The sequence below is a fragment of the Schistocerca serialis genome, chromosome 7, assembly GCF_023864345.2.
Source record: "Schistocerca serialis cubense isolate TAMUIC-IGC-003099 chromosome 7, iqSchSeri2.2, whole genome shotgun sequence".
In the NCBI taxonomy this organism is placed as follows: Eukaryota; Metazoa; Arthropoda; class Insecta; order Orthoptera; family Acrididae; genus Schistocerca; species Schistocerca serialis.
Genome location: NC_064644.1, coordinates 49,373,420 through 49,397,953, shown reverse-complemented (window position 1 = coordinate 49,397,953; position 24,534 = coordinate 49,373,420). Strand labels below are relative to the sequence as shown.

Here is a 24,534-nt window from a genome sequence, read left to right as displayed (position 1 = left end):
AGAGGACCGGGACAGTGCGAGCGCACGTTCGAGTTCCCGCATAGTAAAGGGGGCATTATAAGTTTCCAGATTCAGCGAGTGGAAGGAAGGTCACCGAGCCTCTTCTGCCTCTTTCCTGGGAAGGAAGGCAGGATGGTAATTGGCGGAGCTTGAAACCTCCGCGAAAAAGCGGCCAAAGGCGTTGGAGACAGCCACAGGATCAACAAGGACCTCATTACTTGAGGTCAGGCCAGGTACCGAGGAGTGGGCCTTAATGCCCGACAGCCGGCACAGGCTACCCCAAACGACAGAAGAGGGAGTGAAACTGTTAAAGGAGCTGGTGAAAGAGGCCCAACAAGCTTTTTTGCTGTCTTTGATGACTCTACGGCATTGCGCTCGGAGTCGTTTGTATTCTATACAATTCGCCAACGTAGGATGGCGGCGAAAGGTGCGTAAAGCACGTCGTCGAGCACGGATAGCGTCCCTACAAGCCTCGTTCCACCAGGGGACGGAAACGCGACGTGAAGAAGAAGTAGTACGAGGAATGGAACGTTCGGCAGCATTGATGATAACAGCCGTGAGGTATTCGACGTGACTGTCACAACTGGGAAAATCGTGGTCCGGAAAGGTCGCCAGGGATGAGTACGGTCCCCAGTCAGCTTTCAGTATGTTCCAGCTCGAGGGACGTGGGGATGGGGTGTGGTGCAGGAGACGAACGACACAGGGGAAGTGGTCGCTCGAATAGGTGTCAGAAAGGACATACCACTCGAACCGACGGGCAAGAGTGGCAGAACAGATCGAGAGGTCCAAGTGGGAGTAGGTATGAGTAGAGTCCGAAAGGAAAGTCGGGGCGCCGGTATTGAGGCAGACAAGACTGAGATGGTTGAAGACATCCGCCAAGAGTGAGCCTCTTGGACAGGAGGAGAAGGACACGGAGGCAGAGCATACACCACAGAGGGTGTGCCGATACACACTTCTGTAAAATGTGGAAAAAAATGGCAGGTGAAAGCCAATAATGGGAACCATGTAATCGTTAATGGAAGGTAAATGTTACATTAGGAGTGAAACTGGAAATCAGTATCGAAATCGTGAAGAAAGTACAAGCAGGGTCTGTACCAAAAGGACTATCTGATGGAAATTCAGAGGAGGCAAGAGATAGTCAAAGAGTAGGTTTGCAGCACAGAAAAATGAACCAATGCTGAAAAGCCTGGGGCCCCACGACAGCCAAGCAAGTATTCACCAAAGAGTGGTGAGCCTCCTGACAGTTCAGCATACTGAGCAGGGGAGTTCTTGTCACTGCAGATACGCTGTCCCCAGATGGCTGGGCTGTATGGGAGGGACTTTGTGGCGTTAAAGGAATGACAGCTGTCTGAACAGAGGCACTGTTGGTGTTGGTGGGTTTAACATGGACAGACGTGTGGATGGAGCCACCAGAGAGGAGGAGGTCAATGTCCAGGAAGGTGGCACACTGGGTTGAGGAGAATCAGGTGAGGTGGGTGGGAGAGAAGATGTTTAGGTTTTGAAGGAATGAAGATAGGGTGTCTTGGTCCTGAGTCCAGATCATGAAGATAACATCAGTGAACCTGAAGTAGACTAAGGACTTTGCATTTTGGGAGGCTAGGAAGGTCTCCTCTAGATGGCTCGCAAACAGGTTGGCACAGGATGGTGCCATGTGGGTGTCCATGGCTGTATAGCAGATTTGTTTGTATACCTCCCTTTCAAAGCAGAAGAAATTGTGGATTAGGATAAAGTTAGTTAGGTGTATGAGGAATGAGATAGTGGGTTTGGAGTCTGATGTACATTAGGAAAGGTAGTGTTCAATTGCGGCAAGACCATGGGCACGAGGGATGTTGGTATGTAGGGAGATGGTGTCAACACTGATGAGTATGGATCCAGGAGGCTGATGGAGAGTTGGTAGAAGGAAGAGTTTGGTACTGATCCATGCCAACCTGTTTATGGACCACCTAGAGGAGACCTTTCCAGCCTCCCAAAATGTCAAACCCTTATTCTGGTTCAGGTTCATTGACGTTAGCTTCACAACATGGAATCAGACCAAGACACATTCTTCGTTCCTTCACAACCTCAATACCCTCTCTCAGATCCACTTTGCTAGTCCTCCTCAACACAGCGTTCCACCTTCCTAGATGTTGAACTCTGCACCTCTGTCCACATTAAACACACCAATCACCAACAGTACCTCCGTTTCAACAAAATATCCCTCCCACACATCCTTGTCATCTGGGGACGGCGTATCTACATCTATGTGATTACTCTGCTATTCACAATAAAGTGCCTGGGAGAGGGTTCAATGAACCACCTTTAAGCTATCTCTCTACTGTTCCACTCTCAAACAGCGCATGGGAAAAACGAGCACTTAAATTTTTCTGATAGAGCCCTGATTTCTCTTATTTTATCGTGTGAGCACTGATTTCTCCCTATGTAGGTGGATGTCAACAGAATGTTTTCGCAATCAGAGGAGAAAACTGGGGATTGCAACGAAAAACGCCTCTTTTTTTTTTTTTTTTGTTTTTAATGGTTGCCACTCCAATTCACGTATGACGTCTGTGGCACTATCTCCCCTACTTCACGATAATACAAAACGAGCTGCCCTTCTTTGTACTGCATCAGTCCCATCTGATGCAGAACCCACACCGCACAGCAACACTCCAGAATAGTGTGGTGTAAGCAGTCTCTTTGGTAGAACTGTTGCACCCTCTAAGTGTTCTGCCAATGAATCGAAGTATCTGATTTGCTCTACCCACAACATTATCTATGTGATTGTTCAAATTTAGGTTATTTGTAATTGTAATCCCTAAGTATTCAGTTGAATTTACAGTCTTCAGGTTTGTGTGACTTATCACATAATCGAAATTTAGCGGATTTCTTTTAGTACTCCTGTGAATAACTTTTCTTTATTCAGGGTCAATTGCCACTTTTCCCACCATACAGATACCTTACCTAAATCATTTTGTACTATGTTTTGGTCATCTGATGAATTTACCAGGCGCTAAATGACAGCATCATCTGCAAACAATCTAAGACGGCTACTCAGATCGTCTCCCATGTTGTTAATACAGATTAGGAACAACAGAGGGCTTATAACACTTCCTTGGGGAATGCCGGATATTACTTCTGTTTTACTCGATGACTTCCTGTCCATTACTACGAACTGTGACCTTTCTGACAGGAAATCATAAACCCAGTCGCACAACTGAGGCGATATTCCATAGGCACGCTTGTGAGGAACAGTGACTTGAGCAATTTTACAGTTTTTACATATGGCTCTTTCTGTGAGCAAGCAATTGTATACAATTGCTAAATATGGAGCTATTGTATCAGCATATTCTGAGAGGAACCTGACTGGTATACAATCTGGACTCCCTCGCTTTTATTAAGTGATTTAAGCTACTTTGTGCAATTGAGGATATCTACTTCTATGTTTCTCATCTTGGCAGTTGTTCTTGATTGGAATTCAGGAATATTTACTTTGTCTTCTTTGGTGAAGGAGTTTCGGGAAATCGTGTTTAATAACTCAGCTTTAGTGGCACTGTCATTAGTGACTTCACCGTTATTATCGCTCAGTGAAGGTGTTGATTGTGTCTTGCCACTGGTGTGCTTTATATATGACCAGACTCTCTTTGGGTTTTCTCCCAGATTTCGAGACAGTTTCTTTGTGGAAATTATTGAATGCATCTCACATTGAAGTACGCGCTATATTTCGAACTTCTGCAAAACTTTGCCAGTCTTTTAAATTTGGCATACTTTTTTTGCTGCTTCTGCAACAGTGATCTGACCCCTCTGTTGTACCATGATGGATCAGTACCATCAATTATTAACATGTGTGGTATATATCTCCCACTTGCCGTCAACACTATCTCTTTGAAATCATCCCACATCTTTTCTACACTTACATGATCAGATCGGAAGGAGTGCAGATTGTCTCTTAAAATGACGTTAACAGCATTTTTATCAGCTTTTTTTAAATAGATTTACTTTTACGTTTCTTTTTGATGGTTGTAGGAGTTATGGTATTCAGCCTAGCAGTAAGTGGTCGCCAATCCGTGTATCCGTCATGATACACACTATTTGTCCAGGATTATTTGTTGCTAAGAGGTCAAGTATGCTTTCGTTACCATTTACACTTCGAGTGGGCTCATGAACTAATTGTCCAAAATAATTTTCTGAGAAGGCATTCAGTACAATTTTGAATGATGTTTTATGCCTGCCGCCAGCTTTAAACGTATAATTTTTCCAGCATATCAAGGGTAGATTAAAGTCACCACTGATTATAATTGTACGAGTGGGGTACTTATTTGAAATGAGACTCAGTGACAAGGAATCCCTAGCCCAGTATGCTGAGGGTCTCACCAAGATTTTCACAGACAGGCACCATCCGCCAGACCTAGTCCACAAACAGATCTCCCATGCAATTTCCCTTCATACCCCCAAATCATCCTACCATTCCCAAGAACCAGCCAAAAAAAAGATTGCCCTTTCATCACCCGATACCACCCTGTACTGAAAAAACTGAACCACGTCCTTCGCTAAGGCTTTGATTACATATCATCATGGTCTGAAATGAGGGTCATTCCACCCTAGAGCCTTCCCGCCATTCGTAAAGTCATATTCCATTGCCCACCTAATTTCTACAGCATTCTAGTCCATACCTACACCACTCCCAATCCATTGCCACAAGTATCATATCCCTGTGGGAGACCCAGGTGCAAGACCTGCCAATCCACACACCCAGCATCTCCTATTCCCAGCACTTCCTATTCCAGTCCTGTCAAAGGACTTCTGCTATAAGGAAAATACTTTTGGATTAAAGGAGACCAGTCATTGAATAGCAGAAGCACTGAGTCATCAACTGTTGGCTTTCAAATTATTTCTTTTATGGAGCTACAGAACAAATACAAACAGACAACACACTGACACACACACACACACACACACACACACACACACACACATGCATGTATACATACATACATACATACATACATACACACATACATTACACACACCTAATCCCCTACATGGCGCCTGCTGGACACACAATGCTGCCTCATTCCATGGCAAGTGTTCTAGAGGTTCCCGTATGATACAATCACAGATTTTGCTGAAATTTTGTGTGAACATTTGCACATGTATCATACTGGAGTCTTGAGCTCAGTCCCCATGCTTGCAGAAAAATAATAACGCATTAAGGATGGGGCTACATTTTTTTGCAAGTACACAAATTATTGTTTTGTTTTATCGACCAAACATCTTTCACCAGTGGTGTGTTTTTTTCCCTTTTATTTTACACTTTGTGTCCTACGGTTGCCAACCGAAGTCAGTCACAGGTCTATGTATGCACAGGGTTATTACAAATGATTGAAGCGATTTCACAGCTCTACAATAACTTTATTATTTGAGATATTTTCACAATGCTTTGCACACACATAAAAAAACTCAAAAAGTTTTTTTAGGCATTCACAAATGTTCGATATGTGCCCCTTTAGTGATTCGGCAGACATCAAGCCGATAATCAAGTTCCTCCCACACTCGGCACAGCATGTCCCCATCAATGAATTTGAAAGCATCGTTGATGCGAGCTCGCAGTTCTGGCACGTTTCTTGGTAGAGGAGGTTTAAACACTGAATCTTTCACATAACCCCACAGAAAGAAATTGCATGGGGTTAAGTCGGGGGGGCGTGGAGGCCATGACATGAATTGCTGATCGTGATCTCCACCACAACTGATCCATCGGTTTTCAAATCTCCTGTTTAAGAAATGCCGAACATCATGATGGAAGTGCGGTGGAGCACCATCCTGTTGAAAGATGAAGTCGGCGCTGTCAGTCTCCAGTTGTGGCATGAGCCAATTTTCCAGCATGTCCAGATACACGTATCCTGTAACGTCTTTTTCGCAGTAGAAAAAGGGGCCGTAAACTTTAAACCGTGAGATTGCACAAAACACGTTAACTTTTGGTGAATTGCGAATTTGCTGCACGAATGCGTGAGGATTCTCTACTGCCCAGATTCGCACATTGTGTCTGTTCACTTCACCATTAAGAACAAATGTTGCTTCATCACTGAAAACAAGTTTCCTCTTCCATGAGCTGTTGCAACCGCACCGAAAATTCAAAGCGTTTGACTTTGTCATCAGGTGTCAGGGCTTGTAGCAATTGTAAACGGTAAGGCTTCTGCTTTAGCCTTTTCCGTAAGATTTTCCAAACCGTCGGCTGTGGTACGTTCACCTCCCTGCTTGCTTTATTCGTCGACTTCCGCGGGCTACATGTGAAACTTGCCCGCACGCGTTCAACCGTTTCTTCGCTCACTGCAGGCCGACCCGTTGATTTCCCCTTACAGAGGCATCCAGAAGCTTTAAACTGCGCATACCATCGCCGAATGGAGTTAGCAGTAGGTGGATCTTTGTTGAACTTCGTCCTGAAGTGTCATTACACTTTCAAGATTTTAAACATGGCTGCAGCAGCAACTGTTAAAATTCTTCACAATAAAGGATGGCAGCCAAAAACAGTTGCAGGATAGAATTTTTTTATTAAAATTCTTGACCAAGGTTTCGGTACATATAAATATACCTTCATCAGAAGTACAACTTCCTGAATAGAAAGACTTTCTTTCTATTCAGGAAGTTGTACTTCTGATGAAGGTATATTTATATGTACTGAAACCTTGGTCAAGAATTTTAATAAAAAAATTCTATCCTGCAACTGTTTTTGGCTGCCATCCTTTATTGTGATGTCATTACACTGTTATGACTGACTTATGTGAGTGCATTTCAAGCACGATATACGCTTTCTCGGCTCCTGTCGCCATTTTGTCTCACTGCGCTCTCGAGCGCTCTGGCGGCAGAAACCTGAAGTGCGGCTTCAGCCGAACAAAACTTTATGAGTTTGCTACGTATCTGTAGTGTGTTGTGACCATATGTCAATGAATGGAGCTGCAGTGAATTTATGAAATCGCTTCAATCATTTGTAATAGCCCTGTATACTATGTCATCACTATAGTATAGAGTAGTCTGATAGGTGTCACAAAAATAACATGAAAGTGTTGCTACTGAAAAAGGATAAGAAGCTAGGAAAATGCACGAGATGGAGGGTGAATGAGTAAGGAGATGGTCAAAAGGAGTGAAGGAAAGCATGTGGAAGACAGAAGATTGGGCCAAGTTGCGACCAAGAGGTTGTGGAAAGACAGAAGATGATGAAAAGCATTTAATCCAAGCAGACTCTGTTGGTGGTGGGGAACTGATGTTACGACTGAATATTTGGGAATTCAGCGATTCTGGAAAAAGAGAAGTAGCGGGTCAACAGAAGCGTCCGATTCCACCCGCCGGCTTTGACCCGTGATGTAAGGCTGTTGTGGTGTGTGACGTCATGACAGCTCAGAGCTTAGTTTGTGAGAGTGGCATGTTTGTAGGTGTCCTTTTGATAAGACTGGTGGTGATTTCTGGTGGTGTGTTTATGTGTTTTGTGTTAGGTGATGTTTTTGGTTTAGTTTGCATGATAGGTGGCGTATTGTTGCGGTTGGTGGTTCTATCTGGTGATGTGTTCATGGGTAGCGTGTTATGTGGCATATGAGGTTCATTTGCGGGGTAGCATTGCGCGTGTGTGGTATCGGTGGTGACTGTGCTTTCAGCGGAATATTTTTCAGTGAGTTAATGATTTTGTTTTGGTAATGTCGACGATATTGTAGTTTTTGTTCTTTTCTGCTCATCGTGTGTGAATTTTGGTAGATTGCATTGCTTATATCTCTGGCAGATATGGATACAGGTCAACAGTTATCAGTTGTTGGCGATGATGGGGGGGACAGAGCATTGTCTCTAATAAAATTTCTTCAGCTATTCGGCCTGTTGGCTGAAGTCGTGAAGTGTTCAGTGTGTTGTGAAGAAATGAGGCTTACTAAAATTCTGGCATCTCGGAGCAGGGATGGCTATATGTAGAGATGTCTTAAGGATAACAGAACAGTTCACAGGAAGTGTGTAATTCCAATTTTGATTTCCTAGGTTGTTGTGATTTTTTTTTTTTGGTAGGTTTCAGCGTGGTGGTGGTGATGGTGGTGAAAGCTTTGAGATTTATAGTGTGGTATCGGTAGTTGCTGTTAACCTATATAGGTCAAGGTAAGTGTTCGATTTCAATTTTGTTGTGTTTTTTGAGGTAGTGATGATTGTGGACGTGGTTGTAGTTTTTGGATTTATGATTTGGTATCGGTAGTTTCTGTTGACCTATATAGGTCAAGGGAAGTGTTCGATTCCAGTGGATATTGTTTTTAGTTCATTTTGGGAAGGTTTTGGTCATTTTATTTTATCATTTTTGTCGTTTAGTTTAGTGGCGTGTGTTTATTTTTAGTTTGTCCCCATCCAAGAAACCCCCAATTTCCCCCGCTTGTCCCGTTAGTTTCATTATATTTTTGGCGGAATATGTATTTGATGGTTTTTTGGTCTATTTTTGTGTTTTGTTGTCATGTTTACATAATGATGTCATTGTCGCGATATGGGAGTTGTTGTAAGTGGTCGTTTCCGCCATATTGGTGACATCATTGGTCAAAGCAGACAGATGGAATTCGACGTTTCCGTTAACCTGAAGTAGCAATGTTTCATTAAAGAAGCAGTACTGGCTGAAGGTTAGGTGTCTATATTGGAAGAGTAACAGAAGTAAGATGTAATTTAACTGTAGAACATTGGAATCTTCCTTTATAATGCATTTCCACCATACATAATGGAGTTGGAAGAGGAAGTAAATTCAGATCAAAATTAAAAACATTTCTACTTGAGATATATTTTGGCATTTACGTGATCATAATGACTCATAATAATACTAATCATTATGAATTAAGACTGAGAATATACATTTCTTCTTTCCTTTGTGTGTTTATATCAGACTATTGCTGCCATTTTTCTCTTGTGTGTTTTCCAGTTATGACTGAATATATGGCAATTCAGTGGTACTGGTAAATGAAAAGTAGCAATGTTTTGGGAATGAAGGAATACTGGCTGGAGGTCAGATGCCCATGTTGGGAGTGAAACAGAAGTAAAGATGAAATTTAACTATAATGTTACTTCATGTGTCATTTGTATATAATGTATTGTTATATTTTCCCTACAAAATTGATGACGAGATACACAGAAGTGCCAAAGAAACTGGTATAGGCCTACATATTCAAATACAGAGAACAGTAAACGGCAGAATACGGCGCTGTGTTTGGCAACACCTATATAACACAATAAGTGTCTGGCACAGTTGCTAGATCAGTTACTGCAGCTAAAATGGCAGGTTATCAAGATTTAAGTGAGTTTGAACGAGCTCATATAGTCAGTGCACAAGTGATGGGACGCAGCATCTTCGAGCTAGTGGTGAACTAGGGTTTCCCCATACGACCATTTCACGAGTGTACTGTGAGTATCAGGAATTTGGTGAAACATCAAACCTCTGACATCGCAGTGGCCGCAAAAAGATCCTGCAAGAACAGGACCAACAACGACTGAAGAGAATCATTCAGCATGACAGAAGTGTGACCCTTCTGCAAACTGCTGCAGATTTCAATGCTGGGCCATCTACAAGTGTCAGCATGCGAACCCTTCAACGGAACATCAGCGATGTGGGCTTTCGGAGCTTAAGGCCCACTCATGTACACTTATTCACTGCACATACGACACGAGGCTTTATGCCTCACCTGGGCCTGTCAACACCGACATTGGACTGTTAATAGCTGGAAAAGTGTTGCTGGTCGGATGGTCTCTTTTCAAACTGAATCGAGGGGGTGGATGTGTATGGTTATGGAGACAACCTCATGAACCCATGGATCCTGCACGTCATCAGGGGACTATTCAAGCTGGTGGAGGCTCTGTAATGGTATGGGGTGTGTGCAGTTGGAGTGATACAGGATCCCTGATACGTCTAAATACGACTGACAGTGATACATACATAAGCATCCTGTCTGATCACCTACAACCATTCCTGTCCATGTCCATTCCGATGGACTTGGGCAATTTTAGCAAGACAGTGCAACACCCCACACATCCAGAATTGCTACAGAGTGGCTCCAATAACACTCTTCTGAGTTTAAACACTTCCACAGGCCACTTAACTCCCCAGAATGAACATTATTGAGCATATCTGGGATGCCTTGCAATGTGCTGTTCAAAAGAGATCTCCACCCCCTGGTACTCTTATGGATTAGGGTCATTCCATGTCAATTCAACCAATTTGAGAAAATGTTCCAGCTGATAGTCTCAGATTTGGCTGAAATTTAGCACACCAATGCTACCAAGTGTGGAACACTCATGTACAAAATTTTAAGTTCCCCTGCCAATTAGTTCCAGAATTATGGCTTGTGAAAGAAGGTAGCATGACCCGGAAATTGCAACCCGCATCTGGCAATCTATCTTCAGACCCAACTTCAGGCCTTAATAACTTTGGAACTATACCGCACAGTCCAGTGAAATTTTTACAACCCAGTAACATCCACTTAGAGAACACACTCTATGAATCAAAAAACATCAACATATTTCTGAGGGAAAATAAAAAATTCCAAAATGTGATTAAAAAATGTAATACGTTAAAAGGTACATATTGTAGGTGCCGTCTATGCCAAACATAATTCACTCAAAAAGGGTATTTTTTTTGTTTTTTGTTTTTTTGTGGTAAGCTTAATGTGGCCTAAACACACACAGAACTCACCTTGCTCATATCAATCACACAAACAGAGTTACATGCAGACGAAAATACAAAAATTTGGAAAATTACCTGAAAAACATGGATTTTCTAAGTGTGGTAGCACAAAAGGAACAAGTGATATCCAAGCCAAATTTCAAACACTGCATAAGTAAACCATAATATATTATGTGGCAAAATTTCAACTTGTTATTGCAAGGCATTTGTGCACAATAAAAGTTGACAGAGATGTATTTAGTTATGTTTCTTTCAACAGGATTTAGCAAGTAATAGTGATGATGCAGACAGCTTGTTTCAGATAAAGCTGCCGCAATTGTTGGGAACCATTAGGCAACAGAAAGTTAAACAATGGTAGTTTTCAGGGACAGAATGAGTCATTGTTAGGCAGGACGTTGTGACTTGCCGATCTTTCAAAGTGCCGCCGCGCAGTTAGGCATGTCCTCTACATGCGGCGCTGTCTGCCAGCCATGCAGCGGCAGCGCCACCTAAGCGGCCAGCCAGCCAGCGGCCGCTAGACTTGGACTTAGTTATAATTTGACTTTTAAAGTGTACACACATCTTACTCTGTTTACTTGATCTGTGACTTTCATGTATTGCGTCTTCCTTGAAATATATTTGTTCAACTTGAAGTTATAAAAATTGGTGACGAGGTAGTGATTTTTCTTTTCCATCATTGACCCACATGTTTCCGTGGTACTTTAGAGCAACTATTGCAAGGTCTAGCAGAACAGCAAACGCTTCTCACAAGTGCGACTCGTGATTTCGTCGCGACATCAAATGCGGGGCGTCTCTCGTCGTTGTCTCTACCTACTTTTCCTCCTTACGACAAGACGGTGGAAGACTGGTCTGATTACGAAAAAGTCTTCAACAGCACTTCTTGGCATTTCATGTCACGGACGAACAAACATGTAAGTCTCTGTTCCTTTCATGGATTTCACCTCAAATGTATTGGTTGTTGTCGTCGCAATTGACTCCTTTGAAAGATCCTGCGTCTTTGTCCTTTGCTGAAATGTGCTCACTTCTGTCTGTCTATTTTCAAAAGCAAACGCATGTGGTAGCCTCTCGTGTTGCCTTTTATCGTTGTCAAAAACAACCGAATCAATCCTATCGCGCCTGGGCTGCTGAACTTCATGGCCTCAGTAGAAAGTGTCAGTTTGTTACTGAAGTTCACAAAGAATCCTATGCTGATTCCATGGTACGGGATGCTATTATCCGTTCGGTGTCCGACGAAGAAGTTAGGCAACATGCCCTTCAGTTGGCAAATCCGACTCTAGATGAAGTCCTATCCATCGCTCAGTCTTCTGAAATTTCTCGCACCGCTGGAGTGCAAATAGAGGCATGGGGTGACGTCGGGGAAATACAACCTCTGTGTGATGTTGATGAAGCGTGTGGCGTGTCCCCGCTGGCCGACGTGGCCACAGTGCGCTCCCAAGCGCAGCCTTGGCCTATAAACAAACTTCTAAGACGCTGCAGCAAAACCCACGGCAACTTCCTTCATGTCCGCGGTGTTTTACGAAACATTCACAAGAAGATTGTCCACAATGTTGGGCCATGTGTCACAAATACAAAAAAGGGTCATGTGTCATCCGTTTGCAAATCCGACTGCATACATGATGTTCATGAACAAGACGCTGATTCTGATTCTGTGTTGTCTGTCAATTGTATTTCTTCCCTTTCAGGGAAGTTATTCCTCACTGTCCAAATACTAGGTCGAGATGTTCGCATTCAGGTGGTATTGGTTCTGCTGCCACTATCATCAATTCTCAGACGTACCTTCAGTTGGGTTCTCCAATCCTGTCACCTGTCACTAGGCAATTACGGACTTACAATAAAAAGAAGATTTCACTCTTGGGATAATTTGATGCTGAGGTATCTTACAAATCTGTCGTTCACACTGTTTCCATATTTGTGGTCGACCACAGCAACGCGGAGAATCTTTTTGGTTTTGATGCCTTTTGCGTTTTTGGGTTCTCCATAGATGACTCTGTCAATATCATCTCTGATGCTATTCCTTATGCTCAAATGGATTCCTTGTCGACAACATTTTTGTCCCTTTTTTCTCCTGGGTTAGGCCATGCAAACGACATTGAAGCTCATATCATGGTCAAACCCACTGCTCGGCCTAAGTTTTTTCGGGCTCGGCCCATTCCTGTGACCCTTCGTGATCAGGTCAAATGGGAGCTGGATCGTCTCACTGCTTCAGGGGGTCTTGTTTCCTGTCACTTCCAGTGAATGGTCCTCTACTGTCGTCTTCGTTGCTAAGCCAAATGGTGATATTTGTCTCTGTGATGATTTCAAAGCCACTGTAAATGCTTGATGCCTTATCGACACTTACCCTATGCCTCGACCTGAAGAATTCACTAAATATGCTGGAGGCCAGTATTTTTCTAAACTTGACCTGTCTGAAGCTTATCATCAACTTCCTCTCGACGCTGCTTCCCGGCAGTTTCTGGTCCTTAACACGCCTTTCAGTCTCTATCAATACCAACGATTGCCATTCGGGTTGCCAGCGCCCCTGCTCTCTTTCAGCGATTCTTGGAACAATTATTGCTCACTGTCCCTGGGTGTATAAATTACCAGGATGACATTGTTGTCACTGGCTCCACCACTGATGAACATCTTCACTATCTCAACACAATTTTTCATGTCTTACAGACTGCCGGTCTTAAGTGTAATCTTCAGAAATCAAAATTTTTTCAGGCATCTATCACGTACTTGGGGTTTCAACTCTCTCGGGATGGTATTCGTCCACTTCAGCAAACTGTCGCTGCGATTGATGCCCTTCCTCGCCCCACTCTGTTAAGGAACTGCAGGCCTTCTTGGGGAAAATAGCGTACTATCACAAGTTTTTACCATCTGCTGATTCGGTGGCTCAGCCGTTGCATCGCCTGTTGCATAAAAACGTGCCTTTTCACTGGTCCACGACATGCAATGCGGCGTTCCAGAAATTGAAGACTATGCTGAAACAGGCCCCGTGCCTGGCTACTTATCGACCTGGCCAACATCTTGTTCTTGCCACAGACGCCTCTCACTAAGAGGTCGGTGAAGTCCTTGCGCACCGATTTTCTGACGGTTCTGAACAACCCATAGCTTATGCCTCCAAAACGCTCACGGATGCCCAACAGAAGTATTCTCAAATTGAAAAAGAAGCTTTGGCCATTATTTATGCTCTTCATAAGTTTGATGTTTTTCCTCTATGGATCCAAATATCATCTTGTTACGGATCACAAACCACTTGTTTCCTTGTTTCATCCATCAACGTCACTTCCTGACAAGGCTACACACCGCCTCCAGCATTGGGCTCTTTACTTGTCTCGTTTCAATTATGAGATTCATTTCCAGCCAACAGCTCAACATGCGAATGCTGATGCACTGTCTCGGCTTCCCATGGGTCCTGATCTGGCAATCGATAGGGACGAACTTCTGTGTTTCCACCTGGATGTTGCCTAGCAGCGGGTTGTGGACGGGTTCCTCATCACCGGGGACCGGCTGGCGGCTGCTATGGGTTCTGACCCTACCCTCTCTCGGGTTTTACGCTGTATTCAGAAGGGTTGGCCAGATTGTCCGTCCACTAAGACTTCTGATCCGTTGCAGAACTACTACGCTTTGCGTTACCGCCTCACGGCTAGGGATGGTATTATCCTCCTTTCCACCGAAAATGCTTCGCCGCGTGTTGTTGTACCTGCGTGCTTCGGTCTTGCGCCTCCTTCACCAAGGGCACTGGGGTGTCTCTCGCACAAAATCTCTGGCGCGCTGTCATGTGTACTGGCCCAGCATCGACTCTGAAATCGCACACATGGTCGCTGCCTGCGTCCCTTGTGTGTCACAGGCCGCCGCCCCGAAGTCATCTTTGTCACCGTGACCTTCGCCTGAGTGGCCCTGGGAGCGTATTCATGCTGAAATTGCGGGACCTTTTTTAGGTACTTCTTGGCTTCTCGTTATTGACGCCTACTCTAACTTTCCTTTCATTGTCCGTTGCACGTCGCCTACCACCGCAGCAACCACCAATGCTCTAGCTCGCATTTTCTCTTTGGAAGGCCTTCCATCTACTCTTGTTACTGATAATGGTACACAATTTACCTCTTCCAATTTTGCGGATTTTTGTGCCCGTCACGGCGTCATACATATCACGGCCCCTCCGTTCCATCCACAGTCAAATGGTAAGGCTCAGATGAGGAAACTCCTGACTTCTTCTGCTGCTGATGATGCGCTTCTCCAATTTCTGGCTTCTTACCGTTTCACCCCCATGGGCGACCACAGCCCGGCTGAGCTCTTACATGGCCGACAGCCCCGCACGCTGCTTCATCTTCTGCGGCCTTCCATCTCATGGCCGCGGGTGCCTTCGCTTGGCTGGTTCACCGCCGAAGACCTTGTATGGGTACGGGGATATGGCAGGTGGCCAAAATGGAGTCCTGGCCGCATCTTACGACACCATGGCCGACGCCTGTATGAAATCCAGACAGACACGGGTGTTGCAGTGCATCATTCGGTCCAGCTTCGGCCTCGTGTGCCGGCAACACCTCCTCCGGATGCCGCTACACCACCTTCAGCTCTACCAGACGCTCGGGCTACTGGAATCTCATTACTCACAACGCAGTCCTCTCACCATCATATCAGTGCCAGCACAAGAACTGACGCCACCAGGAGACCTGCCCATGCAGGAACCAGATGACCATCATCTGTCGGAGCAACTCTACTCGCCGTCTCCTCCTCCTACGGATGCCGACACATTGCCCATATCTCCTGTTATAACAACCGGACTTGCCGTAACGGGCAGATTGGTGCACGGGGCCCCAGCAGATTCGACCCCCCACATCTCCTGTCATCTCGACCCGTTATCATCGGGGACATTTCCGTCTGTACGGGAAGCCTCCTCCTCGAGACTTTACGGCCAGTCAAACAACACCTATGGACATTAGCGATCTACAGACCACCTCCATCAAGACCTGTGCAACAAATTCAAAGGGGGGAAAAGTGTTGTGACTCGCCGATCTTTCAAAGTGCCGCCGCGCAGTTAGGCATGTCCTCTACATGTGGCGCTGTCTGCTAGCCATGCAGCAGCAGCAGCGCCACCTAAGCGGCCAGCCAACCAGCGGCCGCTAGACTTGGACTCAGTTATGATTTGACTCTTAAAGTGTACACACATCTTACTCTGTTTACTTGATCTGTGACTTTCATGTATTGCGTCTTCCTTGAAATATATTTGTTCAACTTGAAGTTATAACACAGGAACAACAAAGGAAACAAGCAACTCTTACAGGTTACTCATGTTTTTAAGATTCTAATTCAGACTGGTCAGTACTGTTGTGGAAAGTCAGTATGGAGGCAGAAGAGTGTACTAGTGGTGCTTTTGTTCAAACAAGTTGCACTATTGGTAGAGCACAAGCATCTGAATGTCATAAAACAAATGGAACAAAATGTGGCATTCGCTTTGTACTGTATGATCTGGATGAATTGGACCAAGATTTGTTGCTATGGAGATCCGGGATACACCCTGTGGGCACAGGAAACTTTAGTCTTTGTTATCATCATATGAAAGTGCTTCTGGATAAGTATTCTTTCCTACAAAGAAGTTGTTTTGATCCATTTCGGATTCATAAGAAAACAGTGAAGTGAAGCCTCAGAGAAACTGATATAAAATCAGTATTGAAAGTGAATCAGTGCATAGGACTTAACATGAAACCAGGACAAAGTTATGTTCCAGGTGTGTTACACTGCTAAAAAATCAAGAACATTCTGATAATTTACATGACAGTGACGAAGAGTATCACCCACCTACAATCACAGCGGATGAGCAATTAAATACTTCAGTGACTGATCTTGGTTTGTCTCCCATGAAGACACACAAAGTTGGAAAAAGAGACAGACCCAGCTATGGTAGAAGAAAACTACAAGAAGCTCAAATGGAATTAAAACACAAAATGGCTGACACACTGATGGTGGAAGAGGAAGAACTACCTGCTCCAAAGGAACAGAAATCGTGCCAGAAACGCTCTGATTTGGACAAAATTGTGCCATATCCACACACCAGAAAAATGTAGCTATTCTTACTCTTGCACCTTCCAGCTGGTCTCTTGACTACATTGCAAAGGAATTCAATGGTTCTACATACATCGCAAAGCAAGCTAGGAAAATAAAAGCAACCCATGGAGTGCTTCCACAACTTCAGCAGGCTCACGGTAAGCAATTGAGTTCAGAAATAAAGGTGCTAGTGTCGGAGTTTTATCAAAATAATGACTACAGCCGATTAATGCCTGGAAAATAAGACTGTGTAACAGTGAAAATGGGAAATATATGTGTACAGATGCCAAAAAGACTTGCTCTGCAACATATCAGAACTATATGTAGAATTCAAGGAAAAGTATCCCAATACCAAAGTAGGTTTATCATCTTTTTTCAGTCTTCGGCCAAAATGGGTTTGCCTGTAAGTGCAAGGGGCACACACAATGTTTGTGTATGAGACCCATCAAAATGCTAAGCTGATGTTTGCTGCTATAAAGGATTCTGGTCTGGATTAGAAAGGTGCAATGAAGCTGCTAGTGTGTACCATCAGTTCCTACCAGTGCATGATACACAGATGTAAAAAGTGTCCTGGTAAGGCAAATCTTGCGGAACACATGAATAACAAACTGTATGGTGAATCCTTATGGATGAAGATGAACCTGTTTCTTATAAACAATGGACACACATGGATCGCACAAGTCTTGAAACAAAGCAACGTACAGTGGAAGATTTTGTTGAAGTGTGTTGTCAAAAAAACGGACAAACTGACCACACACAGCTCCACAGCAGCAGCACAATCAGCTTATCTCCAGTTTTGTAAGGATAATTTGAAACAAGATGAAATTATAGTAATACTAGACTTTTCTGAAAATTGTGCATTTACAGTTCAAGATGCCACCCAAGGATATCATTGGGACAACAGTCAAGCAACTCTCCAGCCATTTGCAATTTACTGTAGAGGTGAATCAGGTGATGTGTCTGTCATGAACCTGTGTGTTTTTAGCGACTGTTCAATTCATGCTGCCATTGCAGCTCATGTCCACATTCGCACTGTCATGGCATATGTGAAAAACAAGCTGCCTCACATACATTTTGCGAAATACTTCAGTTATGGAGCAGCTAGTCAGTACAAAAACTGTAAAAATCTCAAAAATTTATGCATGCATTACCATGATTTTCAGATTCAAGCAGAATGGAATTTTTTTGCAACAAGTCATAGTAAAAATGTATGTGATGGTATTGGTGCCACCATTAAGTGCATGGCATCACAAGCTAGTCTGCAGCAACCTACAGAAGGTCACATTCTAACACCTCTTCAATTATTTACCTGGGTACAGAAAAATATATCTGGCATACAATCATTCTATGTTTTGAAAGATAAGGTGAAATCAGTCGAAGAGTTGCTAAAAAGCAGACTAGAACACGTTAAAACTGTTGCAGGCACAAGGAGCCATCATCACTTCTCTCCAGTGGACTCTGACAATGTGCAGACGAGCAGACTGTCTGGTTATAACTATAGGTTCATGCACAACATGTGTCTTCACAGTTTGTCTGACTCAGGATTCAGAAGCAAAAGCATTGCTGTTTTTGATGACAAATGGTACTTAGGATGTGTTGCAGAGTGCTGTGAAGCAGAAGGTGATGTATTTGTGAACTCCATGGCACCAGCAACATCATTTCATTGGTCATGTTTGGCAGACAGTTGTTGGATTCCTTTTGAACATATTCTTATGACAGTTCCAGTTCCTACCACAGTGTCAGGAAGACAGAACAATTTGCCACTCAATGTACAGAGTACAGCAGCTAAAGTGCGGGGGAACTTCTGTTCGAAGCACAATCGACTGGTTTTTAGCGGTTAAGGTGCAGTAAACATTAATGATAGGTTGTGTTAATCTGTCTATGTTGTTGCTTCATGATTAAACAGTTGTTGGAGAGGATAAGAAGAGGCAGAACAGTTTACGATATGTTTTTACAAAATTGTGTTGAGGAACAATGGCCACATCACAAAATACATCTGTCAACTTCCATTGTACACAAATGTCTTGCAATAACATGCTGAAATTTTGAGATATATATCATTATGGTCTACTTATGCAGTGTGTGAAATTTAGCTTGGATATCACTTGCCCTTTTGTGCTACCACACTTCGAAGATCCATGTTTTTTCAGGTAATTTTTCAAATTTTTGTATTTTCGTGTGCATGTAACTCAGTTTTTGCGACTGATATGGGCATGATGAGTTCTGCGCGTGTTTAGGCCACATTAAGCTTACCATAAAAAATGTATACCCTTTTTGAGTGAATTACATTTGGCACAGAGGACACCTACAATATGTACCTTTTAACATATTAAATTAAATTTTTTAATCAAGTTTTGGAATTTTTTATTTTCCCTCAGAAATATGATGTTGGTGTTTTGATTCATGGAGTGTGTTCTCTAAATGGATGTTACTGGGTTGTAAAACTTTCACTGGACTGTGTCAAATACTTCCAAAGTTATTATGACCTGAAGTTGAGTCTGAAGATAGATTGCCAGATGCGGGTTGCAATTTCTGTCACACCACCTTCTTTCACAAGTCATAATTCTGGAACTAATTGGCAGGGGAAACTAATACTTTGCACACGAGTGTTCCACACATGGCAGAATTAGTGTACTGAATTTCAGTCAAATTTGAGACTATGAGCTGGAGCCCTTGGTTGAACTGACATGGAGTGATCAATTAACGGACAGCCCTGCAGGATTCATGGTGTCAATTCCCTCCAGCACCAGTTCAGACATTAGTCCGAGTCCATGAGACATTGTGTTGCAGCACTTCTGTGTGCTTGGGGGGGGGGTTCTATTTGATATTAGGTTGGTGTACCAGTTTCTTTGGCTCTTCAGTGTAATTCACATATGTACAGTTGCATTCAGCATTCAACTGGTACAATATTTTGGCAACTGAGCATCCTGCCAAGGTTATAGTTATATGGTTAGCTAACAAGTTTATTTGCGTGGCCATCCTCCGCAGCAAGTACAGAAATACTTGTTTTGTAAATAAAAAATGCCTTTCCTTGCTGCAACTTAATTTGTTTTTCCCAGATGCATTTCACCTTTTTCTTGCTCCAAGGCATCTTCAGTGGGATAGTTTACTATCATCTGTTTTTCCTCTCGTCTGGTCTGGAGGTCACACTACCACTTTATTTCCGAGACATAAGCACAATTTTGTATTCCGAACTTTTTCACGCTGTTTACTGTGTTTCTCCTTCTTTGTGGTGCACTATTATTCTTTTGTCGCTAGATATAGCTATTTGTTCAAAAACTGTGCTTTTAAAAATGTAAACATTGCAACTCAATATTTACATCATTAAAAGCAAAGTGTTCGAACAAATGGCTAGATTTCATGACAAAAAATAATAGTACACCACAAAAAGGAGAAACATGAAGAACAGCATGAAAAAGTTTGGAATACAGAATTGTGCTTATGTTTCGGAAATAAAGTGGTAGTGCAACCTCCAGACCAGATGAGAGGAAAAACAGATCACAGCAAAATGTGCCAATAGAAGATCCCTTAGAGCAAGAAAAAGGCGAAACATGTCTGGGAAAAATGAATTAAGCTGCAGCAAGAGAAGGCAGTTTTATTTACAAAACAAGTATATATGGTTAAATATGTGCAGAACACTCAAAGAAGAGCAAACAAATAAAACAAATACACACACGTGGTTTCAGCACTCAGTGATTTAGATTTCGGTTTGAAGAAGAGGTTAGAAGGTTTTTTTTCCAGCTTCTGAAAAACACCAAGATCAAGTATCCCATCATACAGAACAAACAGAAATCTACATCTTCATTCACTCACTCATTTTTATTGCATGGGTAGAAAACGTGAACAGCTTGGAAGGTGAATACAAAGAAATTGGACAGATTCAATTACTGGATCTGCCCACAATGGCTAATAGTAGAGACAATGGACAATCTGAGAACTGAAGCAGTTGATACGATATATGGACATTGGATAAGATCACTGTGAGAAGCGAGATAGTTCAAAGAGCTAGTAATGTGGCAAAAGTGCCTGGAAATGCGATGCTCAGTGTTGTAATGAAGGGAGAAAGCTACTTAAATTGCATATCCTTGGTAGACCAAGAAAATAATAGCTATCGTGTAGTACTGGTCACACACTTTTACTTGGGCCCCGAGCAGGCGATGCTGGGAGCACAAGCTTATGATTGGTTCTTAGCACATTGGCTACTGAGGGAAGCCCTGGCCCCTCCTCCCAGTGCAGCCACCTTACGGTTTATAAAAGAAAAAAACATGTACTGGATAAAAGTGTTGCAGAAGTGACACTAAAGTTTATGGTGAGCCACTAGAACGACCACGTAAAGTTTCTTTAGTCTGTAATATTACCAGCTGCTAGGAATAACACCACAACATGGTTAACATGATACATACAATAGTTACTTATTACTACAGTGAGAAATACTGTCACATAGCTAAGATTGGCAGCGAGTCTAAACATTCCAGAGTGGCACGAAATCAGTGAACTTCCACCACCAGAGGGCTCAAGGTAAAGTGTGAAATCAGTATTTTGTCACCTTGTATTTTTCATAGTTGACATACATTATATAAACATAACGAAAAGCTGTTATGTACACAATATGCTTCAAAGTACCCTGAAATTTATATATAACAGTTTTCCTGAATTCACATGGCAGGTTTAGTATTTGTAACAGCCTAGCAGGTTCAGTATTTGTAAGAATAAGTATGTTGAATATAGCACAAACACAGGTCTACAATGCAGATCAATTGGTTAGCACATGATTACCTCACGTGCACATTTGATAGTTCCACCAAATCACGACCAAATAGTCACCTCACATACAAACTAAGATCTCAGGTTACGTAACAGAAAAGTGTCGTCACAAGCAAGGTTTCAATGTGGCTACTAGCACACTTCAGCTGACCAAGGCTGCTTTAATAGAATGAACTATGCAGCAATATACCTAAGTGTAAATTGCAAGAAGAAAGCACTGACTGAGCGAAGTTCAGTTAGCTGTATAAATCTGTGTTATCTTGTGAATGATATGATTCCTGAAAAAGAACAAGAAGAAGAAGAAGGTGACGGTTACTGTAATCAGATTATTGCCGAGTATACTATGCAGATGAACGGCAGCTAAATGGTGTAATTTGACACTGCTCTGAAAGTAGTAGCTCTTCTGCTAGTTACTTTCATTATTTTATTTTTGTAATCTTTCTACACTATCCATAATATTAACTGGAAGATAATACTATGCTGTCACAATCATCCTAGCTGTAAATATTAAGAATGACTAACAGTGTTAGTCACCTACATAGCAAAATTAACTGTTATTCCTCCCCCGCCCCAACAAGCTCAGTGTTCCGTATTCGAAGTAATAGCTGTTAACTGGTGTTTGTAGATCTACTTACCTGCTTCATTGTGTCAATTTTCTGATACACGTTCTGTGCCTGTGACAGCAAAGCGTCCGCTGTTGTATCATGTTCCTTCAATCGGTTAGCTAGACGTTTGGCATCCAGAATAATTTGCTGTATTGTTAAAGACATCTGCGGAGTAAAAATTCTTTCAATGAGCGTAAGACCTCAAAATACGTAAACAGCTGACTTACGGTAACTTTTCCTTCATCTGACCTCTTTCTTTATGTTGCCTACTACAAAACACAACACGCACTCATTTTTGGTGAACTGTGTGGCATCAATTTATCACATGAACAACAGCCTGTTGAAGTTACTGTCAGTGCTTTCCGAATCGTAGTTTAGTTTTATCTTTCAATATCTCTGAATCAGAGACGCACATACAACAGTATAGACTATAGACTATTGAGATGCTTAGGTATCAATCCTTGACATTGAAATAATTATTCGAAGTTCTCATCTGACAGAGATAACAATACAAATTTTCGAAGAAACATAGCAGTAACCACTGTAACAATGATGCTTGCATACTGTTCGAGAGAATTTAATCGGAGGTGTTTACATTAAGATGGCGTAGGATTAGAGCGATATGTCAAAATATCAATGATTCTATTTAATTCGCAGTGTGTGTAATGTTTTGAAAAGAAAGGGATTGACTGCTGCCGGACGATGGAGTTGATCAAGACACCTAAGGTACGTAAGGGGTGGATTGTTTCTAGTCGATAATAGGTGGTGTACATATTTCCTTTTTTTATTAATACATTTTCCATTCAGTAACGTCAGATTTTGCTTTAAATACTTCTGACAGTATTCTTCGGAATCAAACGCCTCGAATCTGTCATCATTGATGTCGTTTACTGTGGGCGTCTGCTAAGTTAATGCGGCACATTTTCGTACGATAATGCCAAACAGTATGCAATATTGGATAAATGCGAAGAAATCATGATAGAGTGTAATTATACAGTGTACGCAGTTCTTTCAAGATAAACATTAACTTCAGTGATGTAAGGTACAGCATAAATTAGAAATTCCAAATATTGTACCATTATTAAAGATTGGCTACTATTTATCTCTCTGACAGATTTTGATCAAATTTCTGTTGAGCAGTTCCGTTCGTGAGTAGAGGTAGCTTACTCGCTGACATTATGTATTTTCATTGTTATTACCATTGTCTGAATTCGTAGAGGGCACATGAGATGAGATGTGATCACAAAAACATGCATATGAGAACTAATCTCTATACTAAATAAACGTTTCGTAGCTGCACAGAATTAATAGAAGAAACAGTCTTATGTCCTAAACTGCGCTTTTCAAAAAGCAGTAAACTGTACGATGATTGGAGTTTGAGAAACTTTTGTTCCAAGATTTAATATTGCTCCAAGATAATCCGGGAGTTGTGTGGAAAAAGTTGTTCCAAATATGAAAATAAATCTGTTATGTAATATTTGTTTTAGGGCTCGTAAAAGTATTATTACAGTACAAAACAAGGCAGATTAGGACTAATACAGTAGTTGTTTTACAACAAAATAGCAATTTTCAGAGACTGCTTTCGGCCATAACTCAAGTCATCTTATGACTGTACCTGTTACTCATTAAGAACTGCAGTGGTAATTGAATGAAGGGACTGTGTACCAACAAATTCATTAGTCTTATGGAATCGCAACAAACGGGATCAATGTAGTGAAGTACAGGTCAAAGATTTTAGGATGAAACCAGCTGCATATTTTAATGTGTATCATTATAGAATATTTTTAGTAAGGACTAATTACTTAAGATTGAGCGAACAAGAACATAAAAAAAATGGAAGATTGCAAACCTAAACAACCAGAAACTGATATTGCTTAATTAGTGGCTAAAACTTTTATGAAGAAGATGAGTACTGTAGAGAGATTTCTTCCGATACTCAAGCGGAATTTGTTACTTTTAGCCTGCGTTTTGTTTGTGGCGCCTTCAAACTTACTCTTTACAGGTATTTTACATTCATCTCCTCCTCGGCTTATTATTGCAGTACCAAACTTTGTCAATAATTGCCGAACATACTATATTATTACCATATTACAAGTCTGCATCATTTGCCCGTCATGACTGGATGGACTCCGTCAAAATTACATAAATACATATGAATTTTTCAGTTTTTTATATAACATGTGAAGAAAATTGTTCACAATAAGGCCATATGTAACAGATAAAAAGAATATTATTTTGTCCAAGCACTTGATCACTGTTATATTATTTCTCAAAAGAGTATAAAGTATGCTGTCTCGAGTCCTGTGCAATTTTCACTTCTCGAGGCAATGTGTTGAACATTTATAGAGCAACGATCGGAAAACTTTGGTTCCAAACAGTCAACAGCTTGGTATGATGCACTAAAAGATTTGGATCAAGACAATCAGGTTGGCTGTATGCTTTGATTTCCAAAAAGCATTTGACTCAATACCACACCTATGCTATCAAAAG

General features: G+C 42.1%; 2 protein-coding genes across 3 annotated transcripts in view; one reads left to right on the top strand and one right to left on the bottom strand.

Moving 5' to 3' along the window:
- Positions 1-22,450, bottom strand: part of LOC126412727 (FGFR1 oncogene partner 2 homolog) — an 87,002-nt gene extending 64,552 nt beyond the window's left edge. For both annotated transcript variants that reach the window (XM_050082456.1, XM_050082457.1), the window contains exons 1-2: positions 22,294-22,450; positions 22,075-22,209 (exon numbers count right to left, since the gene is read on the bottom strand). In XM_050082456.1, coding sequence (XP_049938413.1) covers positions 22,075-22,209 — 135 coding nt within the window. In that variant the 5' untranslated portion in view covers positions 22,294-22,450. The remainder of the gene's footprint in view (positions 1-22,074; positions 22,210-22,293) is intronic.
- A 55-nt stretch (positions 22,451-22,505) lies between these two features.
- LOC126412726 (myotubularin-related protein 6) overlaps positions 22,506-24,534 on the top strand; it is a 437,584-nt gene continuing 435,555 nt past the window's right edge. Inside the window, exon 1 of the mRNA XM_050082454.1 lies at positions 22,506-22,770. Coding sequence (XP_049938411.1) covers positions 22,747-22,770 — 24 coding nt within the window. The 5' untranslated portion in view covers positions 22,506-22,746. The remainder of the gene's footprint in view (positions 22,771-24,534) is intronic.